At 40.0% G+C, this 21,217-nt stretch overlaps 1 protein-coding gene across 1 annotated transcript; it reads left to right on the top strand.

The window, feature by feature from the left end:
* The first annotated feature begins 17,980 nt into the window (after nt 1-17,980).
* Nucleotides 17,981-20,863, top strand: ATF7IP2 (activating transcription factor 7 interacting protein 2). The gene is made up of 4 exons (XM_065850861.2): nt 17,981-18,108; nt 18,733-18,867; nt 19,104-19,183; nt 20,592-20,863. The coding sequence occupies exons 1-4, from the start codon at nt 18,076-18,078 to the stop codon at nt 20,647-20,649; spliced, it is 306 nt and encodes a 101-aa protein (XP_065706933.2). The 5' UTR covers nt 17,981-18,075; the 3' UTR covers nt 20,650-20,863.
* The last annotated feature ends 354 nt before the right edge of the window (nt 20,864-21,217 follow it).

The raw sequence follows: 21,217 nt of genomic DNA, 5'->3' as shown, positions 1-21,217 counted from the left end.
GATCAGATTTCAAGCACTGAATGCAGAAAGCACTGATATTAAAATGAATTGAACTGTGCAGTGGTAATTTATTTAAGGCAATCAAAAAGTCTTTTCTCCCTGAGCCATAGAAACAGCTCAGGGATTTGAAGTCAAGACCTGTATTCTCAGCCCATTAGCCAGTGTGTTTCCATGTCTTTATTTTGACAACTTATAGTGAAAGAACACACACTGCAACATAACACCCAAAGGCATATTGTAGCCTCAACTCAAACCAGTGCTTTGAAACTGAAGATAAAGACACATATGATCCCACCCACATATCCATTTTCTTGATTGTTCCACAGTATCTCCCAAGAAAGCTTCATACTGGACATCACATGTAAGTGGCTTGTTTAGCGCCCATCCACAACAGGCATGTGCGCTTTTGATGGCCACGAGACTGGGAGACACTGAGTCCCTTGGAGGAAGGGTCTCAGCACAGCCACCTGGACTGGTGCAGCCGAAGGAGGACATCACTTCTGAAGATGAAACTTAAAAAAAAAAAAAAAAAGGCAGTTAAAATACTTGTATTGTTTAGTGTCCTTAGAAGGGACTGGGAAATACCTACAAATCAAAAAGCAATTAAGATCATTGTTTCACTTGTTTCACTGTACAAACTAATATGCAAACCAGCTTAAGACATGGGGGTCATGCCCAGAACATCTTCCCTCCTTTCCCAGAGCCAAAAAGCATGTCTCAACTGCAACAGTACAACAGTATCTTTATTAACATTTACCTTAAGACAGGTCTCACACACACACAAAGTGATTCCACTTCATAGGATTCCACTTGTACAGGCTATCGAAGCCTACACCGGCAGGACTGACTGGCATCTCCACCCTGCAACTTCTGGCATGAATGTATAGCCAAGAGAAAAACATGCAGGATCCAAGATATGAACAATGGGACACCATAAACATAATAAACGGGCAGAATGCAAGCCTGAACCTATTTGAACACACAGTATGAACTGCCAAGTTGTTTGTGCAAGCATCATGCATTGCCTTTCCTCTATCACGCAAGGCCCAGTCTTCAGATGCCAGAAATTCATTAGCTACTAAATTGCAAAAGTTCAAAGCAAATAAGGCAAACAGGAAAAAAGCAGGGACTTAAACCACATTTATCCTTCAAAGGGTAGAGTGGCTCTTTTGGAGCAGCAAGTAGTCCATCTAATAATGCTGTGTGACACTGCTGCCTTGACATTTGACTTCACAGTAACTCACGGGTTTTGCTGGTGTTGCTTAAATAGATCTCTTCACTTGTTTGGAACCTTTGAACTCCTCTGTAAAGCCACAGGCTGAATGTCACTAATCTGACCAACCATACTCAAGCTCAGATATTAATACATAACTACACTCTACCTACTAGTTCACTCTCATTTATACGTATGATTCTGTTACCTCCTTTTCTTCCTCCCTTTTTGCACTGCTTCCGGAGTTAAGTTGAATTAATGGTAAACAACATCACCCTGCTAACACGGAGCAAACCAGTTAACATCTTAGGTTATTTTTCTACCATGTTAGCAAATTCCTCAGCACATCACACCACCAGACTGACTGCAAAACGGACAATGAAAGCAGGAAGGGAACACAGTCAAGTTATGGCATTAAGAACAAGCTACACTGTGCTTTCTAGATGAGACACAAGTCTTTCAGTTCAAAGTATGCCATCCACTGCTATTTCCCCAGCCAGAAGCCCCAAGTTTTAAACGCCTATCAGATATTATTGCCAGAGGAAGCAAGTCAATGATTGAAAGATTAGGCTACCCAGAGGAAACAGCTACAGCAATAAATCAAAGATATGAAAACCTGAGAAAATGATGAGGGGGTCAGGAGAAGAAGTTCTTTGGCCTGGAGTATACTGGATAGTGGCTGGGTTTCCCCGAGGAAGGTAGCCATAAAAACCTAAAGCAGAGACCATGAGACTCAAATTCTCACTGTGACCACATAAGCCAAAATGACTCGAAGACTTGCAAGAACCTCAAAAGGTAGCACCTTCTCCCCAGTCTGCCAACATCCTCATGAACGTTGGTTAAGCAAGACACCAGGCAGGTGGTTTGAGGAACAGTGTCAAGGCCTTAATAAAGAAACCTAGTGGTTATTTCTCATTTCTACTGCATAAAAATAGCATACCTAACCTCCAATTGAAGGTGGCCAAAGAAATCCCAAACTTCATAATTTAAAATGCTGTTAGTGATTATACTCTAATGTAGATGGAAAAGGTATAATTATTTCGATATTTATGCACCTGAGTGGCATGTGTCTTCCTCACAGTTTGCTGGTACTTGCAAAATGAAGGCAAACATACTCTCATTTTCTTCTATCACAACACTAACAGATGTTGCAAGAAGACAAAACAAATGAATGCAACATATGGAAAAGCTTGGAAGCTGGTCCCCAAAAGAATGACAGATCTGTAGAGACAAATGTACCTTGGAGCATGCCAGCATCCAGTACCAGTGTAACAACAGCTCGCAGGGCGTCCGTTTGGGAAGATGTAAGGAAAGTGATGTAAGCACACTTACACAGATGAGGAAAGTAACTTTTTGTATTAAAGGCTAGGAGCACCCAAATTGGAGCCAGAATTATACAGAGAGAATATAATCTATTTTTTTTAAGTTGACGTAGTAGCATCATGAGGTACTCTTCTCATTTCCCATTAGAATTCTCAGTAGTCACCCAGTCTCAGCACAGTGCATTCGTTACTGCAGTTCAAGGAGGGGCATGCGGTCAACAAACACAGTACAATGAACTTGCAGTTATTTTTATATGGAGATGGCAAGTTTGGGATCCAGACAGTGCTAATTTTAAGGTATGGTTAATTCTAGCTACACAATATTACAGTTCAAAGTCCACCTTCCATAATATTTCGATTCCTGACATTAAAAACAAACAAACATGTGCTTTTACTGGAATAGGTCAGAAAAAGGTTTTTTGTTTGTCTCTCATAAGTACAAAATAATTAAAGTGTGTTTGCAGTACCCTGTAATGCAGGAACCTAGTATAATGCCTTTTGTTCAGGAAAATATGGCCAATTAATCTGATTGTACATGGCACAATGATGTTACTGACTTCACAAGAAAACACGAGCCTTTAGGGAGAACACGAATTTTCTGTGTGCCTCCTATGTGCATTTAACTGTAAACTAGAATGGTTACAATTTGTATTAAATTTTGCTGGACTTGTTTCCTTCCTTTTATAGGCACTGGAGTTGTAACTCTTTCAAATTTGGGAGTCCCTGTATGAAGGAAGTTTGGGGATTTTTTCCACTGAAATAAAGGTAATGGTTAAATACCCCATACATTTAATCAATGAACTGGTCTTGTTTTTTGTTTGTTTGTTTGTTTTAATAGCAGTGGGAGCCAAGAGTCAGACTGAGTTTAAAATTTAAGTGTATATTTACTGTAATACCTACTGATGTTTCTTTAGTTCGGTCTGCCTGCTGTCTGCAGCCAGCATGGAGGAAAGGAAGCACATTAATACAGCAGTTACAGAGTATATCCAAGTTTGCACGAGAACTGATACTTCTTGAAGCACATTTCATGTAAGAAGTTCATATTTTAGCATGGTAATGGTACACTTAACACTCGTGACAGAGAGGATAACAAATATCAAGTTATTAAAGACTTCAGTGTGCCAAACCATAATATGCACCACAGAACACCTACATTCTTGAAAAAAAATGGAGAAAGTCCAGATTATTTCCAGAAGGAGAGTTTTCTGAAATTTTGAAACAAATATCCATGCCCTGCAAATTTGTGTAGCACTTCAAATTATTAAAAGAATTGTTTTCACTTTTTAATCTGGCTAATCAATATAGGTTTTTTTCAATTAGTTCTCCCTTATATCTACTTGTGCTATTCTAGACATGTATTGAGAATTTAGACAAAGAAAGTAAAGAGTTGGTAGATAAATTATCTATCAGCACTGCCACCACCTCTTGACTTACTTCCCTCTCATTTCCCATCTCTCAGCTTACTAGGTGACACTTATTGCTTGTTAAAAACCAACAGCACTAATTGTAACTGAGATACTCGATAGGCAAAAGCATTGTGTAAAGATCTGTACTGGGCTACTGTACAATCTAAAGTTTACTTTGTTTATCCATCTTCCTACCCACAAGCCGTAAGAAGGGAAAATAAAATACATTTTCTTATCAAAGATTCAAATACATTTTCTTATCAAAGATTCACACTACACTACACGCACAGGACTTTTGCAGTGACTGCAATCTGTTATAGTTAGGAAGCACAGCTGGATATTTTCTTTTTAGTAATAATTCAAATGTCTCCTAATTGTAGAACTAGAATATATTCCCAAATAAATCTTCATCTGTATGTCCTGTATCTGCCAGCTCTTTATCTGCATGAAAGGCTTTTATCTTCCCCTGGTTGTTTATTGCCCTGTGCTGTGGGGAACAAGTTTTTCTCTAGCTCTTAGGAATATTTTCCTTAGCTCCATGGGTTATTCAAATCTTTTGGACAATGACAAACTTTAGCATCATGTAACTCTGAGAACTTCTTAAGGATAATTTTGGAAAAAGTCTCACATTATATTAGGCTATTTTATATATCCTTTTGAGCGTCTCTTTAAAACAAAACCTACATAAAATTATAACTTCTATATAAAACTATTCCATTATCTTTTTATCCCTTTCCTCCCACACAAGAACGTACCTCAATACTTTTAATTTCAGCACAAGAACTGGGAAAAGTTAGACGTAAAGGTTCGTCTGAGTGATTGTATTTCTCTGAGGATGCAGAATGCTGTCTTCAGTCCCCATACAGAGTATTTACCAGTTCCTTTAATCTTTGGGCAATTCTGTTCATTCATGCTGTAAAAATGGTTTCAGAACTAGAGCTCCTGATATGAGACATTAAATTTATTTTACTTGTTGCAGGGTGGCATTTCCTTTGAGCTGTTTTTCAGTGAAATAAGAGGACAACTCCATCTACTTCCTGCCCCCAGCCTCTGGAGAAAAATCTTGTATCCAGCCCATGCAGCAATTGCACCACCTGATGGAGCTGTTGGTGGAATCCCGATTATCCTGCAGATTTTTCCCAGGAGCAGGTCAGAACTTACCTCCAATTATCAGCCTTCCTAAACATGGCTTCAGAAATGTTTTGAGCTAAACTCAGTTTAAGAATTCAAGTGTATGTACAGAATAGGATGTAATAGATATTGCTTGTATTCTTGATGCCCTGTTTGTCATTACAGTCGGCAAGCAATTAACATGGATTTCAAGCACAGTACGTGTGTTCTGCCACATGAAAAGATGCAGTATGGAAGTTCTGTGTACTAAGGCATGCACAAGACAAGAAAATATCATGCATTTAAAAAGTCAAGAACACAAATTCTATATCCTGATTTATGAATATAAGGTTCATGTGATTTTAAGCCAATTCGTCCAGCTCTGTGTGTAAATGCCATATCACAACACTACTCCATCTATCCATACTGTGTTCATCCGCTCTCCTCTGGTGCAAATCAAGTCTGTTGCTGCTATGCAAGACAAAAACCTAAAAAGCCACTTAACTGAAGCCACAGCAGACAAGCACTCCTGGCTAGCTGGTCTGTTCTGCTCAAAAAGCACTAACGTTTTGAAGTATTATGGACCCAAGCATATCAGACAGATCTTGCTTGTCTATTTCCACAGTAAATTACACAGAATTAAATTAGGTTCTTGGTCTGTAACCTCACCACAAACCAAGAATTAAATCAACTATCCAATGTCAGCAGTATTGCCAGCAACCTCCTGAATCTGAAGCAACCTATATCAAAATCCCAGAGCAAGGAGGGGGGAGGATAAACATTCCCATTTTCTGACAAGAGTAAAGAACTTAATGCAAGTGACAGTACCACAGCCAACATCAGTCAGCATGTGACAGGACGGCCAAATCAGCAGGATTTGATCAAAATAAATTATTTACACCAGAAACTTTATTTTCCCCAAGTCATTTAGGAGCCTTCTGTAAGTTACTGTTATCAGCGGCCATTCAGATTCACTCAGGCTGACACCTCAGCTGTCAAAGACTGGGAGCCAGGATCTGATTCTCTCCTTCTACCTAAATCTGTTCTGCAGGCAACCTGCAAGTGCATTGCTGGAGGAAAAGTAATGGAATACAACCCTGAGTACTACTTCATATCTTTAACACTGATTTGGAAAATGTTAAGAAATACCTGTGACTACTATTGTAAAATTAATTTTCTTTACTTCAGGACTTTTTTTTCAGTATAGGTGAATTAAAGTGGCATTCAGAAACTGCATTCAGTTTTATTTCAAATGTTCTTTCCATCAAATTTGTGTACTGAGAATTGACATTTTTATTGCTTCTGTTATATTTTTCCCTATAGAACAGGGCAGACTATTATAAATGTGCCACAATTCTGGAATGAACTGCTTGTCTTGGGGCCTCTGAGAATCAGCTTAAATTCATAAAAATTACTTTAAACCCTGACTTGAGGACCTACATTTGACACGGGGTCAGAGCTGAAACTGTCACTACAAAAAGACTTTGGGATTTGGTCCATGAAGCTGGACAGAGTGGTAACACTGATTCATTAATTGATAGCCTGTGCCTATGTTTTTAGTTATGCTTATTTTTTATTTATATCATTTTTCCTCCGACATTTGGTGACTGACTGGAAGCTGACAAACATCTGCTTTCTTACTGATGCAAATTCAAAACTCTCTGGCACTTTTTAAAAACCTTACAATCCCTAAAACCCTTGGGTAGAAAGTTCAGATAAAGGAAACAAAAATCATTGCTATATTTATAGACCTCCCTAAAAAAACCCAAGCAAACAAACAAACAAAATTGTTTGACTAATGAGGATAAAAACACACATATAATAGGAAAGGAGGCAAGACAATGTGGGTTGCTGGTAAGCAAATTTCCCAATAGGAACCCTCTGAAAACACCTTCAATGGGAGTCATAATTTTTAAATAGAGAGCAGAATTCAATAAGACATTCTAAGCCTTTTAAATGTCACTTCTTCTCCAGAAGATGGAGCATCATGCTAAAATATTACAAACCAAAAAGCACAAGTGAACCTCAGAAAGTGTAACATAGTCCCAAATATTTTTGTTCCACTTCTGCTGGAGTGAATATGGTCTGTGGGACAAACACCTCGGTGTGCTGGGAGAACAGAAGAGCAAGTGGCAGCACTCGAGCTGTCGTACCTTGTCCTTCCAGTCTCCCCTGGCACAGTGGGGTGGGCAGTGCTGGGCCAAATGTTCCTTCCTTATTCTTTCTACAGCTGCCTCAGCAAATGCTGCCCCGACACAGGGATACAATCACTCTCGAGGGTAATAAAGCATCCCCAGTGAGAGCTCCAGCTACTCCTGTTCCCTCTCCAGAGCTTCTGCAGGCAGATTCAGAACCTAATGGTCCCATCAGGCTCCAAAATTCATTTGGAGCAGAGCTTCTGGTCTCCTTTCCTTTGAAAAGAATCTAATGTATATATGCAAACAGCGCTTTAAGAACTGAACTGACACCAACTAAATTGAAATAATCACGGGATTCCCTTCCAAACTGCACTACTGCTCTGAACTTGATTGCTAAAGCCAACAGAAGCCAAAGTCTGACCTGAAGTAGGTGCACGGAGGAGACACAAGTGCTTTGACCTCCCTTCAGAGAAAAGAAATGACTGCACAACAGAATGAGAAGCCAACACAACTTAGGCTTATAAAACTACTTGATTTTTAAAAATATCCTTAAAATAGCCACTCAAATAATGTATGCCATGTAATAGAGCGAATTACACAACTTCATCATGCATTGGGCATGACACAAATGTAACATAGCATATGAGGTTGCTAGTGTATAAGCTAGCATACTTATAAAGAAACAAGTTCTGAAAGCAGCAACTTAAATATTCTTCCCTGTTCTATTTAAATGTTTAAATCAAAATAGCAAGTAAAAGGGTATTGCAGTGCAACCAAACAAAAAGGATAGACTGTGACTTGCAAAACACATTTCAGCAAGACAAGGGTTTTTTGCAAGGCTAGTAGTAATATTGAGAACTGGCAGGTGTTCCAAGTCCAGCCGGTTTCTTAGAGACTTTGATTCACTAGTCAGTCTATCATATTCCTAAACTCAACAAATCCAAATACTGGCTCATCAGCTTAGGAAGAAGAGTTACTCTTCTGCTGCTTAAAAATCCTTTCTAAAGATCCCTTCTTCTTAGGTAGAGCTAAAACACCTCTGCCTGGTCTATTCCAGAGTTCATTCCCTGTTTGCTAAGAATACCACAGCTTCCTTTCCTAGAGAAAAGCTGTACCTCACATTAACAATGAACAGGCTGAACTGGTTTAGTTTTCACTGATACTACTTTTTTCCTTTTATTTGTAGGTTCCAGCAATGTTAATCACATAGCAATACAGATTCTAAGCAACATTTCTATAACCAGATTTGCTTCTAACAAAAGACATCTGCTGGAGAAAAATCCAGTTGACCTGGATGGCCAAGGAGTGAGAAGAACAAGCCTATTTAATTCTTTTATTTCTTTTACATTTAGTCTGAAAGTTTAAAAGTACAGTCTAAATTTAAACAACTTGATGAAGGAGGAAGGGATTACAGGAATAGAAGGCAGCTGTGGAGTGGGTACTAAATATATGGTAAGATAAAATCCAGGCAGCCTGAAAATATTTTCTTTTGTAACCTGGACATGTCAGGCCATCCCAGATATATGTAATTCTCTAATCACTTGCTCATCCATCCTACCAATAACCTATTTGTCTAAGGAATTTCTAGGCCTCTGCTATACCTAGCATAGCAGAAACAATGCACGTTTTGTAGTTATTTCTATTTTGCAGATATTTCTTACAGAGGAATAGCCAAGCTAAAGTCACATGGGTTTCTCTCTATGTGGGGCTTTTGTTTAACAGTCACTGAGGAAAAATACATTCTATTTTACGCTCTAAATACACTTCCCTGGGAAATGAGAGTTGCCATATAAGATTGTAGTCTGAGTAATGATGGAGCAACTAGAGAAACTGGAAACATAATAAATCATTTTGAAAATCATGTATGTTATAGACCCTTCAGAGAAACATAAAAATAAACCCCAAACTCCTCTGTATTTCTAACTGGGAGTTTGCCACTAAACCCAGCAAGACAAAAGATTATAACTTAACAAAGGCTGTTCATCATTCCTCTGTGCTGTTACTTTTCACCTAAGGATAAAACAACAGAAAAACTCTGAATGCAAAATATTACATTTTTAAGTGTCCAAACAGCCTTTCACCACACTGTGTTCATTGACACTACTCAGAGCAGACTGCATTTGAGAATCTCAAATCATCTTCCTTCCAAAAAAGCCTCTCAAGCTGCTTGTGAGCTAATAAAATACTATGCACAGTTATAAACAGAAGACAAATGTGCTCTCAGACTTACATAGTCTCTACATTACTGTTCCGATGTTCATTAACAGATATATGAAAAGATGTATTAATGTTGCTATTGAAAATGAGTGGTATCATTATAAAATATGAAACATTCCTAACATTTTAAACCAGAAAAAAGACCTCTTAACACTCAAAAGGCAGCAGCAAGTGACATTATGTTCTTCCGAAATGTAACCCCTGTCCCCCCTTCTCTCTGCAAGAAAACACAACAGCAAAGCTTGGTCTGGAAGAAAGTTTCTCAAAGTCCTCCGTATCTTGGAATTCTACGGAAAACGAGCCAGAGACCCACAGAGCTTAGCTTTCCCAGTCCCTCTACAATACAGTCAACACAAAACCATTCAAATTATAAGTGATAATACACTAGCATCAAAAGTACTTGACACTGGCAGAAACTCCTCTACATTTAGTCATGCTTTTCCTCATTCTTGGAACCAGAACGATCAGGATGAACAACTTTTAACAAACCAATGCTTAGGTTCACAAAGTGAATTTCAGTTCAATTCTTGTTTTTCTGCACTGCTAAACACTATCATGATCAAAAAGAAATGTACTGTCAGCCATTAAAATACTAACTATCAATTAGAGTTAAAATGCTCTTCTTTTATATATTTCCTAGTATTGGGCGGGACTCTTTAAGCAGCATTTTAGAGAGGTTTATGCTCTTTATCTCAGCTCCTCACACAGTTATGCAAAGAGCATCCTCTGAAGCCTGAACAAAATCAAGGCAGGATCTTTTCTCCTACATAGATAAAAACAATAGTGCCCTTTCTTAATGCAGATTTGAAACACAGCCATCATGCTAGTTTATTATGAAGACTCAGGCTGCACAGAGAGGAAAAATTGCTACAGAGATAAAAAATGCACTCAAAATGTTCTTGTTTCCAAATCAGTTATCGGACTAACACATTAGTGCATTACAAGCTTTAACGCACTACTACACCATTAATGAAATATGTCAGTGTTTACAGGTTTAGACTACTCTGTTATGCAAGTAACAAATTACCAAAACAAGGCATCTCAGGAGCCTGTTTTCTTATTGCAATATGAAATGCTTCAATAGAAGCAATAAATCATAAAATGGTCACTGGGCTTAACAGAGCAACAAAATCCTTATAAGTACTAGATATCCTTTAGCTCCTAATCACCATTATTACCCTAATTTATTAAATTAAATACCTGCTATATTGCAATGCACAGTCATACAGTAACAGTGATACAGCATTGATAATGCTAAAATTGAACTTTAAGAGTGAAAAAGCTAGAACGATTGTTACAACAAAAAGTGGCAGAGGATGATGTATGATAGACTAATCACACTTCAAACACGCACGACTGGTGACTTTTAGAAACGAGAGCCCAAAGGAAAGGCTGAAGAAGCAGCATGGTCAATCTCAAACATTTGTTGTCCTTGACACTGGAAAACTGCTCTAAAATTGAACTTCACTATTGTAAGAAAAAGAAACTGATGGTTTTAAAATTGTGTGGACAGGAAATAATACAGTAAAGAGATCCCTACTTTTCAGTTCCTTCAAGGCTAGCCTACAATATTAATCATAGTTCTGCCATTTACTAGATTTTATCTTAGAAAAAAAAAAAAAAAGAAAGAAAAAGAAAAAAACCCTGAGTTCTAGATTACTTTCAGAGATGGTCTTTCTGTTCTGTACCAGAAGGTCTCTAATTTTTCCTGTGTCCCAAGTAGAAAAAGTCTGAGGCTGTATTTTGGGAACACCAAACCATCATCTACTGGAGCCACTGCTGAAACAAGCAGCTCTGTATGTCCTGATATCCATTGCAACAAATACCAATCGCACTAGGAAGAAACCAGTGGGTTTATATTTGTAAACACTGACAAAGCAATATTCTGTTTCAAAAATTCAGGTTTTATGAAAAAATGTATGTTTGTCTTTTCATATTTTTAACTATATCTTAGAGTATTTTCTGCTTCTTGAATACATCTTCATGTAATGAAGATAGCAACAGTGTATTAGTAGAGATGGGCTCTTACCTTGGAATATCATGCAGCGGAATTTTCCATGCCTGGAGCCAGTTTCGAACAGCTGGAGCTTTGCCCCTCCTATTCACCTTCTGCTTAGAGAAGCGCTCTGGGTCTGAGATTCCAAAAGCTGCACTCACCCAAGCAGACAGTAAGGAGCTACAGTCTGTGAAAACTGTCAGGACTTTCTCTTCACTGAAAGCCAACTGCCAGATCTTTTCACCTTGTACCCACCAAGATTTCCAAGTATCTTAAAAGTCCCTGAACAAGTCCTCCCCAAAATCCCCTGCTCTGCCCCTCTTTTAAAATGGTCTGGTTTGCAATCTGTCAAAAGGTGGGAGCACTAAGTCAAAGAGGCACAAAATGAGGCATGTTGGGACGAACTCCCGCCCTAGTGGGAACCCCCACTCAAGGTAGGTCCAGCTAGGTCAGGTTGCCCCGGGCTGTGTCCAACAAACGCCTTTTCTCCGCATCTGTCGTACGGCCCTTTGTAGGACTGCATGTCAATCTCTTTCTTGCATGGGAAAGCCCAAACTGGACACGGGACTCCGGGTACAGTGCAGAAGTGTCAAACAGAAGACAAGAATCACTTTGCGCAATCTGCTGGCAACATTCTTGCTGGCACAGCCCAACACGTGCTAAACTTCTTTGCTACGAGGGCTCTGTTGGCCCAAGTTCTGCTGGGCCTGGCGGCTGCTGGGTGGCCAGTCCGTGTCCTGCTGCCCAGGGCAGTGCTGGAGTCACCATCCCTGGAGGCGTTTAAAAGGAGTTTAGACGAGGATCTTAGAGAGATGGTTTAGTGCTAGGTGATGGTTGGACTCGATGATCCTGAGGGTCTCTTCCAACCCAAACGATTCTATGATAGAAAATGGGTGCAAAGAGACTCCATGTTGTTTTGTTCGTGACAGGGCGGAGCAGGCGCTCACCTTTCAGTGGTGAAGCTGGCTCACGAGCACTCATCACCTGGGATGCACCTGCATTTTACTAATTCATTCTGACAAGCAGTAATGCTTATGGCTACAGTAAAGCTCGAACCTGCGATCAAGCGGCCCCGGGGCTGCCTGGGGAACCGGAGGAGTCGCGACATGTGGGGCGGCGGCGCTGAGGGGAAGGCGGGCGGCGGGAGCGCGGGGGCTCCTCGCGCTGTAACGGTCGCCCGGGGCCGTTTGGCCGCCTCAGCGCTTCCCGCGGCAGCGGCGGGTCCAGCCTCGCCAGCGGAGGGGAAGGCGCCGGGCAGGGCCCTGTGGCTGGCGCGGTCCTCGCCGACTTTCCGCTCCACCTGCGCCCACGGGCGCGGCGGCTCGGAGCCGCTCTTGTCCCGCAGGCGGCTGGCGGGGCGGCGCGGGGCCGGGGAGCAGCTCGGGGCAGCTCCGCCCTCCCGCCGGTGAGTGGTGGGGGTGGCCCGGCCCCTGGGGCTACCTCGGCGGTCAAGAGCGCGGGGGAGCGGTGGAGGGTGAGCCGGTCCGTGGTTTTCTGTCACCTCTCCGGCGTCTCCAGCGCCGTTGGGCAGCGCTCGCAGCCGGCTCGGCCTCTCCTCCCCGCCAGGGCCGGCCCGGTTCTCTCCCCCCAAGCCTGCGCCCGTTTGTCCTGGGTGAAGGGAACAGGAGAACGTCTGCCGAGCTGGGGCGGATTTACAGAATCACATAACTGTAGAATATCAGGGGTTGGAAGGGACCTGGAAAGCTCATCCAGTGCAATCCGCTCGCCGAGCAGGAACACCCAGCTGAGGTTCCACAGGAAGGTGTCCAGGCGGGTTTGAATGGCTGCACAGAAGGAGACTCCACAACCTCCCTGGGCAGCCTGGGCCAGGCTCTGCCCACCCTCACCAGGAACAAGTTTCTTCTCATATTTCAGTGGAACCTCCTGTGTTCCAGTTTGCACCCATTGCCCCTTGTCCTATCATTGGTTTTCACCGAGAAGAACCTGGCTCCATCCTCCTGACACTCCCCCTTTCCATACTGATCCCCATGAATGAGTCCCCCCTCAGTCTCCTCCAGCTCCAGAGCCCCAGCTCCCTCAGCCTTTCCTCACACGGGAGATGCTCCACTCCCTTCAGCATCTTGGTGGCTGCGCTGGACTCTCTCCAGCAGTTCCCTGTCCTTCTGGAACTGAGGGGCCAGATTTTGGAAGCTGTAGAGTTCTGCTGAGACCCAGGGGACTGTGAGGGCAGTGAGATGGGGAGGGAGCAGTTTCAGGGTTTGCTGCTTTGTGCTGGGCTATGGCCCATGCTGCCAAAAAAGTATTATGGAACGGGGCCTGATTTATACTAGTAAGCTCTTGTGAATACCCAGAAGTTTTGTTCTGACTTGTAACAAACTCCCAAGGTGGATGTGGTCCCATCAGTGTGAGCAAGCATAGCTGCTTGTATATGGAAGGTGAATAATATGCTGGTGTGTAAGTGTTAAGTGTGATTTTTCATAAAATATGAAACACCTGTAGCTGAAATAAGCATCTTTAAATGTGATTTTCAGATACAGGTGAGACAGCAAGAATCTTCGACCACTGGAAAACTGGTGAAATGATGATAGCAGGGCAGGGGAAAAGCTGTCAAGGGGAAAAGCATGCAATCCATTTATTTTCCATTTCGTTGTCAGAAGCAATGGTATTTGCATCAGAGACTGAACAAGCACTATTCAGAGAATGTTAGTAAAATCTTACTGGCTACACAGCAGAAAGGAAATGAAGGACAAGAGGAAATGGCCTCAAGTTGTGCTAGAGGAGTTTTAGATTGGACAATAGGAAAAGTGTGTTCACCAAATGGGTTATTAAGCTTTAGAACAGGCTGCCCAGGGAAGTGGTGAAGTCACCATCCCTGGAGAGGTTTAAAAGATGTGGAGATGTGGTGCTTAAGGGTTACAGGTGGGCTTGGCTGTGTTGGGTTAATGGTTGGACCTTAAAGGTCTTTTCCAACCTAAATGATTCTGTGATTCTGTGGTTCTATGAATAAAGGAGTCCAGGGAGAGCAAGGCTAGGGAAGGTGATTGACTGAAATGCTGTGAAATTGGTTGCAGTTGCAGAAAAACTGTGTTACCATCATCAGTTTGGCTTCTCTTTCTTCATTCCTGTTCCCAAACCCTGATTTACTTTGCATTGTTCAAATGGAACACATAATGTTTTTTTCACAGGCCTGATATAAACACTCTGGATATAGACTGTATAGAATAAGACTTAAGCATATAGAAAAGAATCATAGAATAATTCAGGAGGCCACATAGTCCAACATCCTCCTCATAACCCCTTGCTATGGGCCATGCAAGCCTCCTGATAGATTTACTCTACTTGCTGTTTCTGTAAGGCTGTAAGTGGACTGATCTTCCTCAAAAATGCACTGCATATGGTCTAGAAAAGATTTCAATGAACTTGTTTTGCAGTGTAGGTGTGGTCTGGTTCAGGATCTCCTAGCTCTGAGGCCAAAAGCCAATCCATTTTCCTTGTCAGAGGAGGCTGACATCTCTCCTTTAGCATTGTGGGTATAGCATGTGATGGAACATCTGGAAAATGTAGAAGAAATAGAAGGAATTCTTCCATTATTTTCAGTGTTGCTAAGGTGTTACTTCACACACTGTGTTTACCGCATTTCAAGAGGATGCGCTGGAAGTGACACACATCCAGAATAGAAAAATGAGAATATTTAGAAATGTCTGGAAAATACGATCACCAAGAAAATACTGAATATATTGGAAAATGGAAGACGGGATGAAACATTGATCTTCAATTACATAAGGAGGCTTCTGTGCAGATGGAGGGAATAAGTTAATGGTCTTGGAGGACAGAATGGGAAGTAATAGGCTTAATTTGCCAGTTACATGTGAAGCATAAACTTGTGGAGAGTGGACCATGGGATGGTTGTGGTATTTCAGCTGAGCTCTGGTTGTGGTATTTTCAGCTGAGTTTTGACAAATGTTTGCCAAGGATAATACAGGTATCCTTTATCATACCATGGGCTAGGGGATGAGCAAGAGATCTGATGAACACCAAGCAGCTCTAAATGCTTCTCCTTCTCTTCCCAACTTCTCAGTCACTTTGTGTTGAATCATGCGGAAAATAGAATCAAATCCAGCTGGACCGCAGAGATAGGGGCTTCAGAAGATTAAAAACAGGTGCCTATTTACCTTTGAGATGATAGATAAACCCTGTTAAGACTCTTTTTAACTAGCTGAAGTTAAATGGAAGCAGTGGAACTAATACAGTTGTAAGTTTCAATCAATCACATATTTATATTTACTATGAACAAAGGTTTTCCAGCACAACTAGTGAGGATTTTATTCTGACTTAAATATAACCAAGAAGTCTGAAAAACCAGCATTGGGCACTGTTAGCACTAGCTCTTTGCATTCTCTTTAGTGTTCTGTTCATTGTCATTTCTAAATCTAATGTGGGGAACAGTCTTACTTGTTAGGGATGACAGCTTGATGACAGTGTTTTCCTGCTCTGAAACAAGAAGAGATATTTAAAATAGGATTTAATAAACTGCCATAATAAATGTTTATAAAATATTGTGCATTTGCAAAGCCATAAAAAATAAAGACTTTTTAGATAAGAGTTACTCTATGTATTTGGTTTTAAAATCTGGTTCTTTGTTGCAGGGCACCAAGGATGGAATATTCACATAAATGTTTGAGAGCAAAAAAATCCGTGGTTCTACATGATCAAAAGCAAGTAGAAAATCTGAATAAAGTAAAGAATATTCCAACGGAGGAGATTTTATATGGCTTGCAAATGAAAGATCATTCTCTTCAGCCAAGTGCCTTGGATATAATCTGCAAAAGTAAGGATCACGTCAAAAGAAAAGTGTTTTCTGAATCAAATGTGCCTTAAGTGCTAACCAGAGTTCTCACCAACAGTCAGAACAGTGACTAGCACAGAATGTCCCGTGGGTGTAAATGTTGATCAAAAAGACTGTCAAAATCCCATGCCTGAGATAATTTGCAGCAAAAATTCAGATGCAAACCAACTTTTAAATGCTGGATGTTTAAAATGCATACTTCATAAAAGATTAAAGATGTAAATGCCACCAGCAGCAGCAGTTGGAGTGTGTTTATGGTCAAGGCTGAGGTGGCTCCCCACTGATCACACAAGAGGGTGCTGCTCTGGAGGCTGCAGCTCATAGTGACAGTGAGAGTAAGAAACAATGCCATCACCATCCCACAAAAGGTGAGCATAAAATGTGGAACAAAATCTGGAATGAAAAATTCATTCCAGTGTTAATACAGTAAATAGATATCTCAAAAAAAGAAAAAGAACATTTTGTTGGCTTAGTTGCTCCCACAAAGACTACATGAGAGAAAAACTGCGAGGGAGTGGGGCAAACTGTCAGGTTTAATTCCAGAATAATTATTTTTCACTTTTTTTTTCTTTCTCTAGAGATATATGAGGTTAGAAAGTCCGCTTTTCCAAAAATATGCCCTTTAAGAGAACAGTTTCTCTGCTGAACAAATTATTGTAGTTTATAATTTGAAATTCTCTGCCCTTTAGCCAACCTGTGCTATGGGAATATTTGTAGCATTTTCTTAATCATCATTTTACTTAACATCATGACCTATTCTGAATGCATTGGCTTTTCGATTGCTCAGGGATGGGGAGTCAGTTCCATTCCTGTCAGTTACTGCAATGACTGCATCCACTGCTGCTGCCACTGGCTGGGTGATGATCAGTGCAGTGAAACAGAAACACCCTGTTCTGCTTTGGTTGTGGTGCAAAACACCTCTTGTACAGTCATCAACTGCTTGTTAAATTTATATAGCAGCATGGTCAAGTAAAAGAGTCAGGAATACTGTTCTTTTTGGCAAGATAAGTACAATCTTTATGTTGCAGATGCAAGATTCTTCCTTGACTACGAAGTATTACCTCATTAAAACCCCTAGAGAATAATATAGTCTGTGACATTTTTCATTTTAATAAAAAAAGGGGTAGAAGGAAAGACATTTCAGTTGCTGGTAGTAAGAAAGAGTGTTTGTAAAATGAAGATGCTCCTGACATGCCTCTGAGGCTGCCTTCTCAGGTAATAAGGCTTACAGAATCCCTAACCCTGGGAAGGGGCTTTGTATGATATGTCGAAAGGCTCGTAGCTGAAAGAGATGAGAGGCACTGGCCCAGAGCAGGGTAGGAAAAGCCTTCAGGCATATCTCAGTGTTACTTCAACAGAAAAAGCATGGTCTTCTTTTATTTGCTTGTCTCAAGGCAGAGAGCATGTTGTCACTGAAAAAATAGATTTTAAAAAAAGAGGAAGAGGGTAAAATAGCTCTTCAGGAGTATTTCTAATAAAATTCAGTGGTGGGAAAATTAACAGGGCCAACCTCATTTTTTTTCTGTCCCACTCTTCCTTCTCTCCACACTTTTGCTTGAGGTTTTGGTTTCTGTTTCTTTTTGCACAAAATACAATGTCCCAGCTCTAGATCCAGATCAAACTGCGGTGCCATGTTTAAGGAGGAACACCAGTGATTTGAGTGATAAAACTCCTCCATCCACTGGCTTCAGTTCTAATTATTTGTACTGCAATGTAGAAAGAAGCTTGAAATGTTGACAGTGTTTGTTCTTTTTTTCCCCTCCAGTGAGCACTCGAAGGAAGAGGGCAAGTTCAATAAGCAAAGAAAATACCCAGTGTAAAGGTATTAAGCTTTCTGATGAAACCAAGAAAAAGAGTGTTTGTACAATGTCAAAAAAGGAAGAAAGTCTTTTGGGAAAGGTAACATGCAGAATGCTTGAATTGTTGTTTCATATGTGTTTTAAAACAGATAGGATCATGCTACTTATAACTTCAGCTATATTTGTGGGGGGCACTGAAGATTTATATTAGCAATGTCAGTAACTGTCTCTCTAGGGAGAAAACAAATGGATGTTCATATAGTCATTAAGAATAGTTTTATTTCTCAGGATAACAAGCTTCACTGGCTCATGGGTACCCCTGCTTGCAAGCAGAGGTCTGCAGCAGTTTTTGATCATCAGTCCTGTAGAAAGGAAAATCCTACATTTTGTATGTAGAGAAATCATAAACATTTTAAAAATGTTTCAAGCTGCACTAGTGCACTGGTAGTGATTAATTTAAAAAATTACTAATTTTACCTCTTTAAATTTTAGAAGGTAGTTACGTTTTGACACCTCCTGTATGCAAAATTAGTTAATTCTAATGGAGAGTGTCAAGGTACAAAATTCCATGTTTTGTACCTACCAGAAATGCCATGTACACAATAGAAAGAAAATGGCCCTAATCTCCTGAAACTTAGTTAAATTTTGAATTCAGCACAGAGTTTGTACAGTCATTTCAATGTTTTTAGATTTTCACATTTGAAACAGCTTTTCTTTCTTATAGATCAAACATATGACTGGTGAGCAGATGGATATTTTAAACAGTGACTTCATTAATCAAAAACTAGAAAGTTTAAATAGAAGAGTTGAACAATTACAATGCAAAGATAACCACGAAGAAATAGCGAAAGCATTACTAGTAAGTGTCTTTGCATAACCCAGTGAACATTTTGCATGTGTATCACATGTGACTATAATGCTACCTTAGAGAAAGACCCCAAAAGTATCCGGTCTTTTCATCTTGTGTGACAGAAAGATCAGTTAAGAATAGTTCTATTTTTAGCCTTTGTTCATTGCAGTTGTTTCACTGTATACGTATTTCAGGTGAACTCTTCAGTGTTTCTTAGCCCATGCTGTGTTTCTTTTCTGTTGCAGAAGAAAGTATCAAAACTGGAGAGACGTATTGATGTAGTGATTGCATTTCAGGAAGAACTGTTCTCGAAAATGTTCATCAGGTATGATGCAGATGCATATGCTAAGATAGGCATTAATGCCTGGTTGTAAACAAATAGATGGCTGTGGATGTTTGCACTGAAACCTGGTGATTTTGACAGATACATTGCTGTTGGTTGCATTAAGAACAGAAAGAAACCTATGTAGAGGTCTTAAATTGGTTGATCATTTGAAGATTTGTTTGTTTTCAGTTTTAGACTATAACGAAGTTATTTGCAGTCATCATTATTAAACAAGCTCAAAACAGGGCGTGGGCACTACATGTGTTGACAACTTTTGCTTTGATGCTGTCCTGTTGGAGAGCCACTGGAATTTTTCTAGTGAAGGCTCAGCCCTCTTTATTATAATACAAAGCTTCTTACAGCATATCTTAATTGTAATCAGTGAGGAACAACAGGGTATCCAGAGGAAAGAAAATAAAAGCTGGTATTTGTGTGCTTGCAGCTGTCACAAAATGTGGCTATGATTCCCTTGTTTCATTTTGGAGATCTTCTACGGTGTTAATTTGCTGTTCTTTTGATCAAAACAGATGCAGTGGATCTGCTGCATCCCCAGTACTTAACATTTCCTCTGCTTACACAATATCCTGCTGGCGGCCTCAGGAGACCCTGGAGCAACGTGCCACAAGATGGGCCACACAAGGCTCAGACAAACGTCCCCTTCCTTGATGTTCTCTTTTTCTCCAAGTACAATTTCACTTTAAAAGTTTCCAGCCCGATCTTGGACAGATGTTTTACACCTCAGATCGACTGGATTATCTTGGCCATTAATACATAGATAAAGTCTGCAGGAATTAATTTACCACTCACACTGTAAAATCAACCTAGGAGCCTGTGTAGGTTTCAGAATGCCTAGTGGCATCTATTCATATTTTTGAGTATTAAGTGAGCCTGGATGTGAGGTAACAAAATGTTCCTCAGTAGTGCCATTTGTAATGCAGTCCGAGATCATGAAATTGCTGGATTTTGGGTAACGTGAGTAACTGATGGCTACATTTTAGAGAGCAGAGAAATGTTGTACAATTAATGTCTAACCCATTTTTCATAAAGCAAACACAATAACTTTGTTGTTTTACTAAGATGGAAGCAAGTAGACTTCATTTCTATAAAAAATGTCTAGAATATGAATGTTCCTGATGCATAGACTATTCCACTGCTAAACAGAAAAAGACAGCAATGCACAAGTGAGTAAGTTGAATGGATTTAAAATATTTGTCAGTGCCATAATTTAATAAGTTATTTAATAAAGTTTGTTTATCGTGCCATTAGTTTCTTGCTTGAATTACGTCTTAATTGGTGAGTTCAAATTTTAATGGTTGATGTATTTGTGTAGATATTTTCAATGCTTTTTTTTTTTTAATAATTCTTGTACATCTCCAAACAAGTTTTATGTATTTTTTTGTTTTATCAGCTCTGATGGAAGTCATACTGGTCTCCATGGAAAACCAGAAGTCAGCAAGTACAAATAATTCAGATATTGAAATTTATCGCTGAATCCATACATGCTAATGAATTTACTACAGGATATACGAAGTCTGTCTAGAACATTGCCAGCTACTTGTGTCTTGTCTTTTTTAAAATGTCATTAAATTTCAATTGTGATTGTGAAATGCTTACAGATGTGCCAAATTCTTCTTGGTTTTTTAACTGATACATTAGCGTGCTTTCACTTTATCAAGATGTCTGTCTGTAGATTCGCGTTGTTTTCAAAACATTTTAATTAAAACAAAAGTCTAGTATGAGGTGTACTAATGAAAACTTTTATGCATCCAACCCGCTATTTTATTATTATAACATTCTTTTTGGGGAATAGTATAGAAACAGGAGAGGATTCATTTAATTTTTAAAAATTCAAATTCTTGTAATTTAATAGATATTTTAAAACAATAGAAACACTATCTTTTTTTGCCAAGCTTGACTCTGTCCTATAAATAATGTGTGACCAAGCGAGCATTCTGAGCAGATCTTTCCCCATTCTGATAGCAGTTGCTGCGTAAAAGCAATAAGTATCAGCCTTTAATCAAGAGTAACACCCAG

This window comes from Patagioenas fasciata, chromosome 15, assembly GCF_037038585.1.
Source record: "Patagioenas fasciata isolate bPatFas1 chromosome 15, bPatFas1.hap1, whole genome shotgun sequence".
NCBI classification, from domain to species: domain Eukaryota; kingdom Metazoa; phylum Chordata; class Aves; order Columbiformes; family Columbidae; genus Patagioenas; species Patagioenas fasciata.
This window is presented reverse-complemented; position numbering and strand designations above follow the sequence as displayed.